The sequence below is a fragment of the Dasypus novemcinctus genome, chromosome 14 (genome assembly GCF_030445035.2).
Source record: "Dasypus novemcinctus isolate mDasNov1 chromosome 14, mDasNov1.1.hap2, whole genome shotgun sequence".
In the NCBI taxonomy this organism is placed as follows: Eukaryota; Metazoa; Chordata; class Mammalia; order Cingulata; family Dasypodidae; genus Dasypus; species Dasypus novemcinctus.
The window spans coordinates 96387474-96402441 of NC_080686.1; the positions used below are offsets into that span (position 1 = coordinate 96387474).

A 14968-nucleotide genomic window follows, 5' to 3' on the forward strand; every position below is an offset into this window, starting at 1 on the left:
TATATACTGGTTCAAATGAGTGAAATGACAGAAGCTAACTATGTGCCAGGCCCTAAACTAGGGGGCCTTCAATGAAATCATGCCATCCTCCCCAATTTTTCATGTGAGAAACAAGGTCTGGGGGAAGCTGGAATTCCAGTCGGGGTCTGTCTGCCAGCAAAGCACCTCTTTCTATTACAGCCCAGGCCTGCCTCCACGGCTTGCAGTCCCCGGGGGACAGCCTGCTGCGTAGCAAATGGGGGGGAATCCATATAAAAAGGCCCCTCTATGTGTAAAGGACTTTGCAGACCCTCACACGTTCTTGCTCTGGCTCAGCCCTAACACTGTGGGGTGGGTGCATGTGTACTGGTATCAGGCACCAATTTACCAATGAAGAAACCGGCTTAGAGAGTACATTTAATAATTCTCCCAAACTCATCCAACAAGTCGTTTGCCAAGCCATGTCTCCTCTGCGGGTGCCCTCATTCAAATGTGGTGCCTTGCCCACAGGCCCTTTGTGGTACATTCTAGAACAGGGGGGTGGTACGTGCCCTGCCATGTACCCACCTACACCCCCATCAGCCTCTACCCTGGCCTGGAAGAAGTCTCAGAATCCTGCCCAACACTGGACTTCAGGAAGCCACTCACCGACACTTGCTCGGCGTGGACACGCAAGTGGAAACCTAGGTAGACCCAGCACTGAAACGCCCCCTTCATTTCACAGTATCCTACTCGTGGGCCTTCCGGGGTTACCTTCTTTTGCCTCACCTGCTCATGACCTGCATTTAGAGTTGGTTTCGTGGGCTTCTCCGGTTCCCCCACATGGCCCATAGCTTCTGGGCCCAACTACCCTCAACAGAGGAGGACCCAGGATGGCGCGTTCCCGAGGGCCTCAATTCCAGCAATTCCTCTGCCTCCTAAACCTCATTCCTTCCGTGCCAGCCCGCACCCTCCTGGGTCTGAGAAGAAGGACACATCCATTGCTGTAAAGCGCTGCATCCACCTGGCGCTGCGTATCTGACCATCACCATTTACGTAGCCACTTACTGGGTGCCAGTCACTGTGCAGGGTATTTGGGGCATAAATATGATTCAAATTCTTCCCCTCAAGGTGATCATGGTCACATAAGGAAACAGAAAATACAGGTAAATAACTAAAATCAGTTTGATATATGCAATGTGGATACATCCACTTCCAGAGCTTCAGCAGGCACTGGGGGTGTCACCGGACCCCATAATGGCACTGCCAGCAAGGGTGACACAGAAACAAAGGGACTGGCCAGGACACTGGCCCCTCCACCGCCTGCCATCAGAGTGGCCCCAAGTGTCCTGGATGTCCTCAGATTGTTATCAGGAGCATTCGAGTTCCCCAGAGTCTGAGCCTCAGTTTTCCTATCTGTAAAATTGGGAGATTATTAGTCAATAACTATAAAGATGTTGTGAGGATTCAAATAAGTTCCAGTGTTGGACTCATAGTATGAGCTTAGTAAATGCTACTTTATTCATGTAATTATTTAATTTAAACATTCCGATTAACATCCAAAGCTATTGCCCCTAATACAGAGTGTTATCCATGGAAACCAGGAATACAGAGAAAGCACAAGCACTGAATCACCTCGCCTGACCTCAGACCGATTTTCCAGCTCATAGCCGACACGCACCCATGCTTTACCCTCACGCCAACCTTGCATAAATACCCCCTCCATGCACATCATCCAGCCCACAGGTGGAGGGCACAGGTGGGGCAGGAGGTCCCTCGCTCCCAAGTTCAGCCCCCCAAACCCATCCGTCACTTCAGCAGACACCCAGCAAATCCCACCAAAGAGAGAAGATGGGTGGGGGTCTCATCAAGTCTGTGTGAGGACCCCCACCTCCCACCCAAGGCCAGCTACAGCCCACCCAAGGAACGCTAACGCCCCGGCCAAGTTCACGACATACCCGCCGAGCATCAGGGCTGAGACGCCGTTCGCGGAGAAGGAGCGGATTTTCTGAAGTAGCAGCTTTCGATTGAAATTCTTCATCAGTCGCTGTGGTGGGGATTTTTTCCCCCTTCTCTCTCTCTTCCTTACTGGTTAAATTGACAGTCTGCCTACATTAACCGGGCACTAATTTGCATGATCAGAAGCAGATTTGTTCCAAGATGGAATGTTTTGCCCTCCCCGCCAAGCGCAAGCATCTCCAAGGAAGGCAAGGAAAATCAGAAACAGAGTGCCGTGCCCCTGAGCTTGGCCAGGAATTGGCTTCGTCCAGGAGCAGGTGGAGCTGGGGAGGGGGAGGGCAGCCCGTCTGAGAGTTGGAAAGCTGCACCTGGCAGCCCCAGGCACTGGCACGAGCCCCAGCCCGGGAAAAGCAAGGCTTTGGCGACAGATTGTGGCTAGAGAAGCAAGCAGGAGTCCCCAACGTGCTCGTGAAATATCCTGAAAAGAGATGCAGCCTTGAATCCCAGGCACAGGGGACAGTGGGGAGGAGACACAGTCAGGCAGAGTGTCATCCTGTCGAGAGCCCAGGACCTAGAGTCTGAAAAACGGTCTCGGTTCCTGGTGTCAGCCTCCTGGCTTAGGCAAGTGACGTGGGCAGTCTGAGCTGCAGCTTCTTTACCCTGTGAACGGGCAGAGCGAGACCTGCCCTGCCTGTCTCCGGCATTGTTGTCGGAGGACGGAGGATGTGCAAGTGGACGAGACTGCTCCCACCGCCCAGGGAGCGTGGTCGGGCGTCCTGGCTCTGGGCTGCCCCAGCACGTGGTCAGCCCTCCACGCCAGCGTTTGTAAGCACAGGCCCTCGGTGCCAGGCGCCTGCACCCATCACCTGGCTCATTCGCCCCATAGCTCGGCGAGCGGGCCATCATCATTCTCAGGTCAGAGAAAACCGGGGAACGCAGGGTTGAACTACACACCCCCCTGTATGCAATCCAGGCTGGATTCATTGCTATGTATTCATGAACTTTTTTTTATCTTTTTCCTACTGATTTTAAAAGAGATTGAAATTGAAATATGTTCATGGCCCCTTAGAGTGCCATGGGCCCTGGGCACTGTTCGCGCCCTACTGTGCCCAATCGAGAAGGCAGCCCTGTGAGTCTCACACCACTCAGCTGGTAACCAGTGGAGCTGGGATTCATTCCTGCAGCCAACATGCATTCACTGAGAGGCTCTTCTAGGCTCTGGGGTGGATGGGTGGGGAGTGGTCACCTAAACAGATAAAGCCCGTGTCTCCTGGAGTTTATGTTCTAGGGAGAAGTGGCATTGATGTGCAAACAAATGGATAAGAACTTCAGAAAGTGCTCTGAAGAAAATTAAACCAGGGTAATGGGAGAGGAAAGGTGGGAGCTCCTTTAACAGGGAGTTCAGGAAAGGTGCTTCAGAAGAGGTGAGTTTTGGACTGAGACTTGAATGATGAGGAGCCAGCTATGGGGAGATCGAGGTGAAAAGCTGGTGCAAAGGCCCTGGGGCAAGGATGCCATGGGCCTGTTTGGGAGATACAAGAAGGCAGAGTGCACAAGCCATCCAATGGGCGTGGAGGGAGCGGAGGGAGATGAAGTTGGAGGTGTTAGAGGGGGCCGGTTATGTAAGATCTCATAGGCCATTATGAAGAAAACTGGTTTTATTCTCTGCAGTGGGCAGTTATTGAGATGTTTTAAGTTAGGAAGAAGTTATGTTGATTGACCATTTGTAAAAAAAAGTATATGGCTGTTATATGGAAAATTGACTGTGGAGAGGTAAGAAAAGAAGTGGGGAGACCAGAGTATGCTCTGTTGTGGAGGTACAAGAGGCAAAGCTTGTAACTGTGATTAGCGCTGTAGACATGGCAACAGAGAGAAATGATCAAGTTGGGCTATAGCTTGGATTAGACAACTGCGTATGCGAGTTGGAAGTTCAGTGCTGGAGATAAAGGTTTGAACAATGACCAGGAATACGTGATTGCTCAAGAGTCAAGAAGAGAAAGAGGTCAAGAGTCAAACGTCATTGAAATTTGGGAGAGATGCGGTTAGAGATGTGGCCATTGGACTCAACAGGAAGTAGGTCACCAGTGACCTTGATAAAAGCCATTTCAGGGAGGGGGGAGAGAAGGCTCCTCAGGGTAGGCTGGGGAGAGCGGGAAGTGAGGAAGTGGTCAGCCCGCTTCCCGAGCCCACCCTCTTTCCACGGCACCGCTGTTCCCACTGGAAGCAAGCAGTGTTCATGGACCGCTTTGCTCATTAGTAGGTTGGCCCTTCTGACGTTCCCTGGCTCTCTTCCTTGGCAAGAACTATGTCTTCTTTTTTCTGAAGCCTCTGATCCTTCAAACAACAGGGCTTCAATTCACGTCCATTGAATGTACAGATGAGTTTTTGTGTCTGTCAGAGCTCTGCAAGATTCTGGGGCGTTCATTAAGTAATTTATTCATTCATGCCATTGTGGAAGAACCAGGGGAGCCCTACAGCCTGCCTACCTTTCCTTTGGGGATTCTCCTCTGGATCTCCTTCTCAGACCTGCAATGACATCACCATCTTGCATGACGTTGAGAGTAATCGATGCACAAAATAACGATGAAGGACCTTCTGTGTACGAGGCCCTACTACGCCACCCCCACGATGGGTCAGGAATGCTGAGGGCATGAACTAGATAGGGCAGTGGGAACGGACAGGAGGGGACTCACCAGGACTGGGGTACAGCTGGATGTTGGGGAGACAGGAAACAACTCTGGTTTTCAATCAGGGGACAGGGTGTAGGTCTTAGTTACTGAAGATGGGAAAGGAGGTGGGGACGAGCCACCTCCAGAGGAGGCTCTGGAGGTGAGGAAGTGCAGGGGTGGATGAGGAAGTGCAGGGGTGAATGAGGTTCAATGGTGTACATGTGGAGTTCTGGGGCCTGAGAGAGTTGCAGGAGATGGGGGACATTTGGATGGGACAATTTGGAGTTCAGATTGGAGAGAGATGTAGGAATTCCTAGTTCCACATTGCTGGCGAAGGAAATGGGACCACCCACAAGCCTGGGTGGACAGGGGGGCGGGGGAGCCTCAGCATTTGCAAGTGAGTAGATTCAGCAGAATGGGGGCCCTCAGGAGCCTGGGACGGGGCGGTTTTGAGGAGAGGGGATGGCAGGGGATCTGCCAAGTCCAGAGAGGCAGGATGCCAGGGAGGAGGTGGTGAGCGGGATGGAGGTGGGGGGGTACCGAGTCCCCGAAGCTTGGTCCCTGGAGGCCATCAGTGCCCTTGGTGAGAGGAGCTCTCCCCAGGTGCAGCTGAAGCCAGGTGGCTGGTGTTGGGGACGCAGAGGGGAGCTCAGGCAGAGGCCCTGCTCCTTGGTGGAGACCCCAAGGCCTCCAGGGAGTAGTCGGGGAGCGACGCAGCAAAGGCCCAAGAGAGAGGGGACAACTGGGTCCGTGGAAGGTGGGAGGGGCTTCGGTCAGGGCTTGGGGAGAGTGAGAGGGGGCCAGCCTCTGTCCCAGTGGGGAGAGCTCTCAGGATTAGGTCCAGGTTTCGAGCCGCCATCCTGGGAGCATAGAAGGAGCAGGAGTGGGTAGGAAGCTGCCATGGCTGGGTGGGCTGCTCCCCGGAGCCCCGCTGAGCTGGTGGGCCCGGAGCAGGACCCCCCTGGCTGGCCCCACCCTGCCCCCAAGTGGGCCTCGCTCTTGGGGCAGGCAGACCACAGTGGAGGAAGCCCTCTCCTGGCCCGCTCTGGGGCAAAAAGCGGGGTGAGCCACTGCATCCGCTCCCTGCTCCATGCCCTCTGACTTCCTCTCCTGCGCTCGCCCCTCGCCCACTCTACCACTTCACCCCCTCCCTTCCTCCCCCCTGCCCCACTCTCCCCCACCTGTCTCCTCTCCTGATCTCCCATTTCCTTCCAGTCTTGGTTCCACTGTCCTCCCTGGGATTCCTATTGTGATCCTCACCAGATGGCACCCCCGGACCGCCTCCCGCCTCACTTTTCTTCCTGTCTGTCACCCTTATCACTAGCATTCTAGATCACAAAGACACGTAATGTGTCCCCACTCTACTAGAACTTCCAAAGTGCAGGGAACTTGGACTCTTTTGCTCACTGATGTACCCCAGATATCTGGAGCTGTTCCAGGCACGTGGTATGTAGTAGACATTGGTGGATGGCATCATGAATTGAAGCTCATCCACTTGATTGATCGTATCTTTGATAATGTATTAACTAGAGGGGAGAGAGAAGTAATAGTTATCGTTTCCCAGATGCCAACTGCTTTACAATAATCAGTTCATTTAATTCTAACGCTAAGTCCATTACTCAGACCTGAGATGGAGGCACAGGGAGGTGCATTCACTGAGCAAACTGACTCATTGGAGACTGATTGCCTGAGGTCACATACGAGAGCAGGATTTGTGCCCGGGTCTCCACAACGCCGTGTTTCGTGCTTGATCCACTGAACCACAGTAATTCAAGATGGCAGTGAAGCCAAGGACTTGGGTAGCCCTTCCTCTCCTCTGGATGCATCCCCAAGAGCTCTAACTTTTCTTTAGGACCGATCAATGGCTGCCTTTTAAAAACACAACAGAGGACCTGCCAACGCCCTCACCTGCAGCAAACCCACCGTCTGAGGCAGCGCTTGCGAGTCATCACAGCCTGTGGAAATGGGAGCTTGCATCACCTGGTGGCCCCGGCACCCTCCTGCTGACCCTAAATTGAATTAGCAACAGCATCTTTGATTCTGACCCTTGCAAGGAACGAAGAGATGTGGGTTCTAGGCCTTGCTGAAAATGTGCTGCTCAACATTGCCGGGTGCCCTGTGGTGGCTCAGGTCCACCGGCCATCTCCAGAACATTGACCAGCTAGAAGATCACATGCCAGCTGCTTAGAGGCCCTTAAAAGGTGCATCTCTAATCTCCCTTCTCGTGGAAGCATAAGGTGGCTGCCCTCCCTTAGATTTTCAGCTGGAAACTGTTGAGACCATTTTACGTAGGATGCACTCCTTTTTAGCAGCGCCCACAGCTTGGCACCTGGTGTTCTTAAGAGTGACGTCCTTCTTCTGAAGAAGACGTGAAGGACGCCCATCCTTTGGGTGGGCCAGTCATTTTCCAAGAGTGATATGGAAGAGGGGTTCTGAGTGTTTGGACGCACAGCCAACAGGGACAAACCCTGCTCAGGCCTCTCTCAAAGACAAGGGCTTCCCTGACCCATGAGAACTGCATACAAATCTAGTCTACAAATACATAACAACCATAACAAGATATATGGTGCCACATACTTTGTAGGTATTCTGCCATTTAATCCCCATGACAGTTTTCTGAAGAGGGTAATATTATTGTGCCCAATTTACAGATGAAGAAACAAAGGCACAGAGAGATTAAGGAACTTGCCCAAGGTCACACAGCTAATAAATGGCAAAGTTAGAAGCCCAGATCTCTCCACCTCTAGGATTTGAAGCCAAGAGGTTTGACTTAAGAGTTCTGTTCTCAGCCTCTCCTCAAAGGCCCCGCCGTACCTTTTCATGCATCTGGCACATACTGAAGTCCCAGGAAGAGCTTGGCACCATGCTGGACATGGCACTGTCCAGACAATCCCTGCCCTTCCAGCCCATGATGGTCCTAGAGCGGGAATTTAGCTCCGTGTCCTGAGGGCACTCAGGGGCCTCTGTCCCTGCGCGGGGACGGGTTAATCATAATTACTCATATTTATAGGTATGGACCAAGGGCCAAGAATGGTTAAACTCTGTATGTGCATTTCATTGGAATTTGACAGTAATGCTATGCAATAGGCCTTTTAAAAATTGCCCTCCTTTTATGAATGAGGAAAGCAAGGTGGTGAAAGGTTAAGTGATTTACTCATGTTCCCGGAACTAAGAGGGTGGGGCTGATTTGTTACCAGCTAGTCTGATTCCAGAACCTGCTCTCGCACCATTCTCTGTCCTGCTTCCTGGGCAAGGCCTGGAGGTTCTAGCACCTTCCCACTGGTGGTGAGGTCCTCAGACCAGCAGCAGCTGCACCCGGGAGCTTGTTAGCATGCAGATTCTCAGACTCCACCTGCAGCCTCAGAATCTGCATTTTAACCAGATTCCCAGGCAATTGTAATAAATGCTGATGTGGAAGTTCCAAAGCCCAGTCTAGTCTGATAGCTGCTATCCAGGCAAACCAGGGTAAAGGAGCACCCTGCTTGGAAGTGTATTTGGCATTCAGGGAGCTTAGAGCTGCTCTCGTGGCCTGGGACACTTTGGGGTCTGGTCAGTGGCCTTGTTTTCCAGGACAGCAGCGGGCTCGATGGCCTGGAAGGGCAGCCACTGCAGCCTCGGCCTTTGCCCCCGGCCCCACTCCTTACCTGGCTGTGCCCCTGTGAGAGCAGCACTTCCCCGCTCTGAGCCAGGGTCTGTTCCTTAAAACCAAGCCCCTGCCTCCCAGGATGGCCCCGGTAGGAAATGGAGCAGACCCCGGGGGCCCAGCCAGCGTCTGACACAGAGAGAGCCTTGGAGCATGGCTGGGCTGGCCTCCTTCCCACCGCTGCCTGGTTGTCATCTCCGCTCCAGCAGACAGCCTCTCACGAGGAGGCATCCCTAAATGTCAGCGGTCAGCCCCACTGCCTCCTTGGTCTCACTGCACCCCTCTTTTCACACAGGGGCAAGGGGGGAGGGAAAGCCGCACCCCTGAGCTTGCACAGTGAAGGGCCAGCACACCTGGTCCTGGAAGCCAGAGGCCTCCCGCTCAGAACGGAAGGAGGATTCTGTCCCATGTGGCCGAGTACTCAAGAAGGACCTAACTTAATGCAGCTGGTGCCCGGCCCTCCCCCTAGAACGAACTGAACTTACCCCCCACTTCTGTCCCATTCCCAGATTTTAGACCCACTCAGTCCCTGGCATGGGAGGGGCTGGGTGCGCATTATCACCTCTTTCGTGATTAAATACCTGCATGCAGAGACGCCCTAGACCAGTGCCTCCCCTTCCATGTTTCCCTTCACTCCGTCCCTAACCTCCTCATCTTCAGTCCACAGCTGAGCGCAGAGGCCCTGAGCCTTCTGCCCTCCACCAAGCCCGCTGGGCCAATGTTTCCTTGCACAGTTGTTTAAGAACTTCCTATCATCCAAAAGAAGAAACGAGTTTCGAAATAAAGGCGGGAGGGAGTGCTCTTCTGTGAAGATAGGCACACATCCCATCTCTCGATGTTGTCCTCATTTTGATAAAGGGGCCTTGTGCTCATCCTTCAGTGTTCTAATTGAGGAAGCTCGTGCTTCCTATCTCTAAGCTATGTCTAGTGTCTGATAAAACCCATAATTAACAAAGAACAGGGCTCATTATAGCACTAGGCTATGAGCCCGACTTTGAGCTAGGTGCTTTATAACATCATTTCTAATTCTCAAGACAACACTGTAAAGTAGACGTTAATGATCCCTACCATGTGTGTGAAAAACCTGGGGGTCAGAGAGGTTAAGGGACTTGCCCAAATCACACAGCTGGGAAAGAGAAGAGATGTGATGCAAATCTGGAACTGCTGGTCCAAGGTTCTTGCTCATTACTCTGAGCCCTGGTTCCTCTTGGCCAGCATCCACCATGTCCACGGAAAAGCAGCCACACCTTGCAGGAGAAGACCTTGCAGGTGACAGAGCATTTTCACATGGTTCTTTTTCACTTACTCCTCATGGGAGGTTAAAAAATGTGTGTGTGTGTGTGGGGGGGTGGGTGCTATCATTATTATCATACTCTTTTTGAATATATAAGGCTCAGAGAGATGAGAAATGCCTTTTCTAAGATTCACCCACCCAAGTTGGCCACCGGGACTTGAATCCTAAATTTTGAACCTCAAACTCAATGTTCTGTTCATGACACCGGCCCAAGACCCAGGGGGCAGCCTTTCTATCTGGCCATTTGGCTGAGGTCCCCAGTGCCTGTGGCTCTAACACAAGGTCCTATTTAATAAGTAATAACCAGGGAGAAAGGACCTGGCGTTAACCCTCAGCAAGTGGGAAACGGACTTGGCCCAGTGGTTAGGGCGTCCGTCTACCACATGGGAGGTTCGCGGTTCAAACCCCGGGCCTCCTTGACTCGTGTGGAGCTGGCCCATGTGCAGTGCTGATGCACGCAAGGAGTGCCCTCCCACGCAGGGGTGTCCCCCGCATAGGGGAGCCCCACGCGCAAGGAGTGTGCCCCGTAAGGAGAGCCGCCCAGCGTGAAAAGAAAGTGCAGCCTGCCCAGGAATGGCGCCGCACACACGGAGAGCTGACACAACAAGATGACGCAACAAAAAGAAACACAGATTCCTGTGCCGCTGACAACAACAGAAGTGGACAAAGAAAAAAGACTCAGCAAAGACACAGAGAACAGACAACCGGGCCGGGGGGGGGGGGGGGGGGGGGGGAGAGAAAGAAATAAATCTTTAAAAACAAAAACAAAAACAAAAAAACCCTCAGTAAGACCTGGAGCTACTCCAGCTCGTGCTTCCTGTCCCTAACCAAGCTATGGCGAGGGTCTGAGCCTCAGTGTAATGGGGTTTTAAGCAGGATAATATAATGCCCAATTCACATGGTTAATTTGATACTTCCATGAAACACTTATGTGACATGTTTAGCACAAAGTTTGGCAATAAGTTTGCAAATCATTGCTGCTATCATTTTTTTTCCCTTTGGTTATGAAATATCCCAAACACTCAGTAAAGAACAGAGAGTAATACGATGCATACCCCGACCCCTGCCAAGCAATGAGCATGGGCCCAGCAGTAGGTTGTGAAGTGAACTTAATAGATAGCAGACAAGTTGTTTTTTTTTCCACTAAACTAGAATAAATTGGACTAGGCTAGGATAGAATGGAAACATTCAGATGTATTACGTGGTAAAAGGAAGTGCTGTCTCATGAACATTATTTCAGGGGTGTGTGTGTGTATAGTACGTAAATACAATGTCTTACGATACGTCATGGTCAAACGTATTTGAACGTCACCACTATAATACTAATTCTCATGTATCACTAATCAGATATAATGAATATTTTGTTTTGCCGTATTTGCTTCCGACTTCTTTCCAGGGAAGGGACTGTTACAGATGGAATTCAGACGAAGGCCCCTGGGCCCACCTCCCACCTTTGCTGCCCTGCTCCCGCCCTGCTGGCTGTGGTGTCGCTGCTCCTGGACGCCCTGGATGAGCTAATCCTCCCGGGCGGCCCAGCCCCTTCTCCTTAAGCCCGGTTGTGCAGCCCCCCCGGGAGGGGTGAAAGGCCTCTAATAGACTTCCTCTCCGGGAGGGGTACTTCCTGATCATGCTCCCTCCTCGAATTCTAATCATAGCCCCTGAACGTCTGGAAATGATTAGAGAAACAATTCATCACGCCATGGTGCGCTGATGGGCATGCGCTCCTGTTCACACAGGCTCCCGGAGCTGAACGAGCCCCAGGCACTGCAGGGGCCGAGGCTCCGCTTGCCTCCCTCCCTCTGTTGCTCTTCGGCTTCCTAGATGAGGAAGCCGGGTCCTGGGGAAAGGAAATGACCCGCCCAGACACCCCCAGTGCCGACAGCAGGGAGGTCAGGACCTCGCTGAATGAATGAATGAATGAATGAATGAATGAATGCTGTTCCCTCTGGACGCTCTTCCCCCATAGAGCTGCCTGCCTTCCCTGACCGTCCCGTCTAGTGGCTCCCTGCCCCCCACTCTATGTTGCTCTTACCCTGCTCTGTCTTCTTTGTCGCACCTACCCCCATGAACGGTCTACTGTTTCCTCATTGTCCTGCTGCGCCACTAGAACGTGCGCCCCAGGTGAGCGGGGCCCGTCAGCACCGTTTCCCACACCTGGCACACGGTGCCGCTCATCTGTACCAGCCCGAGCCTCCACAGGCCTCTATCTGGAGAAGGAGCGAGGCGTGAGGACCGAATGAGCTCCCCTGCCAGAAGCAGGTCCGGGCAGTGGCCGTGTTTTAAGCTGGTCACCTGTTGTCCCTTTTGGTTCCTAAACTAACACGATGTGCAACGTTCTTCCACCGCTCAGAAGGGGAAGTTAAGGCACAGAGGGCGCAGCCGCGCGCTCACGCTCACGCGGCCAGACAAAGCAGAGCGGGGGTCACCCCGGCCTGTCCGCTCCAGCATCCGGGCGCTCGCCACCAGAGAGAAAATTCTAGGCCAGGGGTTTGATGATACGGACTCGGGCCTTTTAGAATCTGGGGAATTCTGTCTTTTCTTTCAGCAATTTGAAGAAAGCCAGGGCAGGACCAGCAGCAAAACAGCCTTCTACCGGGCGCTGCAGAACTCCCTGGGCGGCGCGGCCCAGGACGCGCGCGTGGAGGCGGCCGTGGCGTGGTACTACGCCCTGGAGCACTCCACGGGCGACTACGCCGCCTTCTCGCGGGCCCTGGAGAACGCCACGCGGTAAGCCTGAGCGCGGGGTCCCCCCGGGGCACCTCGAGTAGACGCGGAGGTGGCGAGTGAGGCACGGGGCTGCGCGGCTCCGCATTCCTGGTCTCCTTCTCACTGTGCTTTCGGTGCGAAATCTGGTGCTTGCCCTAAAGGGGCAGCCCCGGGGGAGCTGTGGGGTGGAACCAGCGGCCGGGGAAGCCCAGAGCCGTGGGAGGAACGAGGGGGCTGACCCGCACCCTGCGGAGGCTCGAGCGTGGGCCACAGAGACCAAAGGCCCGCCGGGGGCGCCTGCTGTATGCACTGCGTGGGAAGCCCCCCGTCCACCAACCCCTACAGCGAGCCTGCGGCGTGCGCGCCGGGCCCAGCAGGAGGGGCCCCACGCTGGCTGCACTGCATCCCGTGCCGAGCTTGTGAAGGACGGCCGATGCCCAGGCCGCAGGGGCATCCGTATGATTTAAAAGCTCCTCACATGGTTCTACTGTGCAGCCAGGCTTCGGGCTGCTTGTGGGAAACTGAGGCTGGCGCAGGGAGGGTGGGTTTTTTTTTGTTTTGTTTTGTTTTTAATTAAAGTTAATAGATCACAAGGAATGTTGCATTAAAAAACATTAAAAAAAACAAAAACCGAGAGGTACCCATATAACCCACTCCCCCACATCATTTTTGTAAATTGTGTTTCTTTGAAGTTCTATACATCACACAAAAAATGTTACATTAAAAAATATAAGAGGTTCCTGTATACCCCTCACCCCCCACCCCACTCCTCCCACACCAACAACCTCCCCCATCACTGTGGCACACTCCTCCCCCTCGGCAAACACATTTTGGAGCTCTGCTGCACCACGTGGATAACAGTTGACCCTGTAGTTCAGCTTTCCCTCAGTACATTCAGTGGGTCATGGCAGGATATATAATGTCCAGCATCTGACTCTGCAATATCATTAAGGACAACTCCAAGTCCCGAAAATGCCCCCACATCACATCTCTTCTACCCTCTCCCCGCCCTCAGCAACTACTGTGGCCACTTTCTCCACCTCGATGCTAAAATTTCTTCTATTGCTCGTCACAATAGTTTTATAGTAGAATATCAGTAAGTCCACTCCAGTCCATATTTTATTGAGGATGGGCTTTTGTGCTCAATGTCACGCCCCAAATAGGAATGGAGCCAGGGCGCCCTGTGAGCTGCTCTCCTTGTGCTCCCTGCTTATGTACTCGTTCCCCTTTTGGGAAATGTTCTCTGTCCCCTGTCCCCCAGGGGGGCTACAGGCTGCCCATAGACTCTGCCGAGACCGGGCATCCCCCTCTCCCAGCACTGACCCACCCCGCCTTGCAGTTGTCCACATGGCCTGACGCCCTGGGGCTGAGAGCTGTGTTTTGCGTGAGCGCGGAGTCAAGGATGGTCGTCAGACTGGAAATGAGGAACCGTCCAGGTTCCAGCTCTCCCTCCTTTCCAGGGGCCCTGGGGACGAGGCTGCAGCAGGGACGCCGGCTCTCACTCCCCTCTGAGCCCCCCACGGGCCCCTAGGCATGCTCCCAGGTTCCTTAGGGCTTCCTTCTTCCCTGGGCATCCTGTCACTTTCTCTCTCCCTCCCTGCTTCCATGCTTCTCCTTTGCTCTTTGGCCCTGGTCAGAGCCAATATCTAGGCTCAGATGCCTTGGCTGTACTTGACTCTGTCGGGAGAGGATGGGTGTGGAGGGAGTCGGAGACCCACCGCCTGGCTTGGCCTCCCCGGGAGGCCGTGGTTTCCCAGCTGAGGGTCACTGGCTCAGAATAGAACTGTGTGCAGCCACCTCAGAACTTAGGGACTAGAAAGGCTTTAATTTTCCCTCGAAGGCAGAGCTCCGCCTCAAGCCACAGCGCCAGCAGCTATTTCTGGAGGCCAGCCTTAGGCTGGACCCTCTGAACCACAGATGTCCAAGTCCCTGGCCCTGAGCTACTCGTCACCGAGTCAGGGCTGGCTGAGAGCACGCTGGCGGGAGCAGCTCGGGGCACCTAAGCCCTTGCCTTGACTTTGCCTTTAACTGGCTTTCAGGACACTCCTTGCCCTGGAGTAAGTGCTGAGGTGGGGCAGCCGAGGAAGGCTTCCTGGAGGAGGCAGCCTCCTTCCCTCCTGGCCAGATGGGCAACAGCCTCCCGGGCCTCCCTGCCCCTGCCTCGTCCACCAACCTCCCTCTGCAGACCCACTAGTGGGTGACCCTCCCTGTGTGGCATCCCCTCCCTGTCCTGCACAAATGGGTCCATGGGATGACACCCGGCTGCCCTCATCTGCCCTTCCAGGCCCCGGCTACCCTACAGGCTCCTCCAGACTCGCCAGGGCAGGTGGCCCTCCGCGTTGCGTGACGCTCGCACATGTGAGCTCAGCGCAGTCACTGTACACCCTGATGGGGGCCCCGCTGGACCCAGTTCTCAGCTCAGAAGAGTGCAGTTCAGGGAGAGGACGGCACAGCTGGTGGCTCCCCAAGCCCTGGCGGCTGGCATGGCCTGCGCGGACTGCTGAGCTCACCCCGGCCTGCCGCCTCGCAGAGCACCAGCCGTTCGCGTCCCAGCACCAGGCCCCGCTGTGAACTGGCGCTGCTGGCGTCTATTCACCCTGTTACCCCCGAAAGGGGAGTGGCTGCGGAACTCTGGGGTTTGAAGGCAGGCTCCTCACTGTTGGCACTTTAGACCGGATAACGCCTGGCCGAGGGGGCTGTCCCGTGCATCGTGGGGTGCACTAGATGCCAGTGGAAAAC

General features: G+C 54.1%; 2 protein-coding genes across 2 annotated transcripts in view; one reads left to right on the plus strand and one right to left on the minus strand.

Annotated features, from left to right (window-relative positions):
• SLA (Src like adaptor) overlaps nt 1-2205 on the minus strand; it is a 66791-nt gene extending 64586 nt beyond the window's left edge. Inside the window, exon 1 of the mRNA XM_004467581.5 lies at nt 1917-2205. The gene's annotated coding sequence lies outside the window, so the exon portion shown is untranslated. The remainder of the gene's footprint in view (nt 1-1916) is intronic.
• Nucleotides 1-14968, plus strand: part of TG (thyroglobulin) — a 249481-nt gene that overhangs the window by 217222 nt on the left and 17291 nt on the right. The window contains exon 44 of the mRNA XM_058276072.1: nt 12069-12250. Within this exon, the coding sequence (XP_058132055.1) occupies nt 12069-12250 (182 nt within the window). The remainder of the gene's footprint in view (nt 1-12068; nt 12251-14968) is intronic.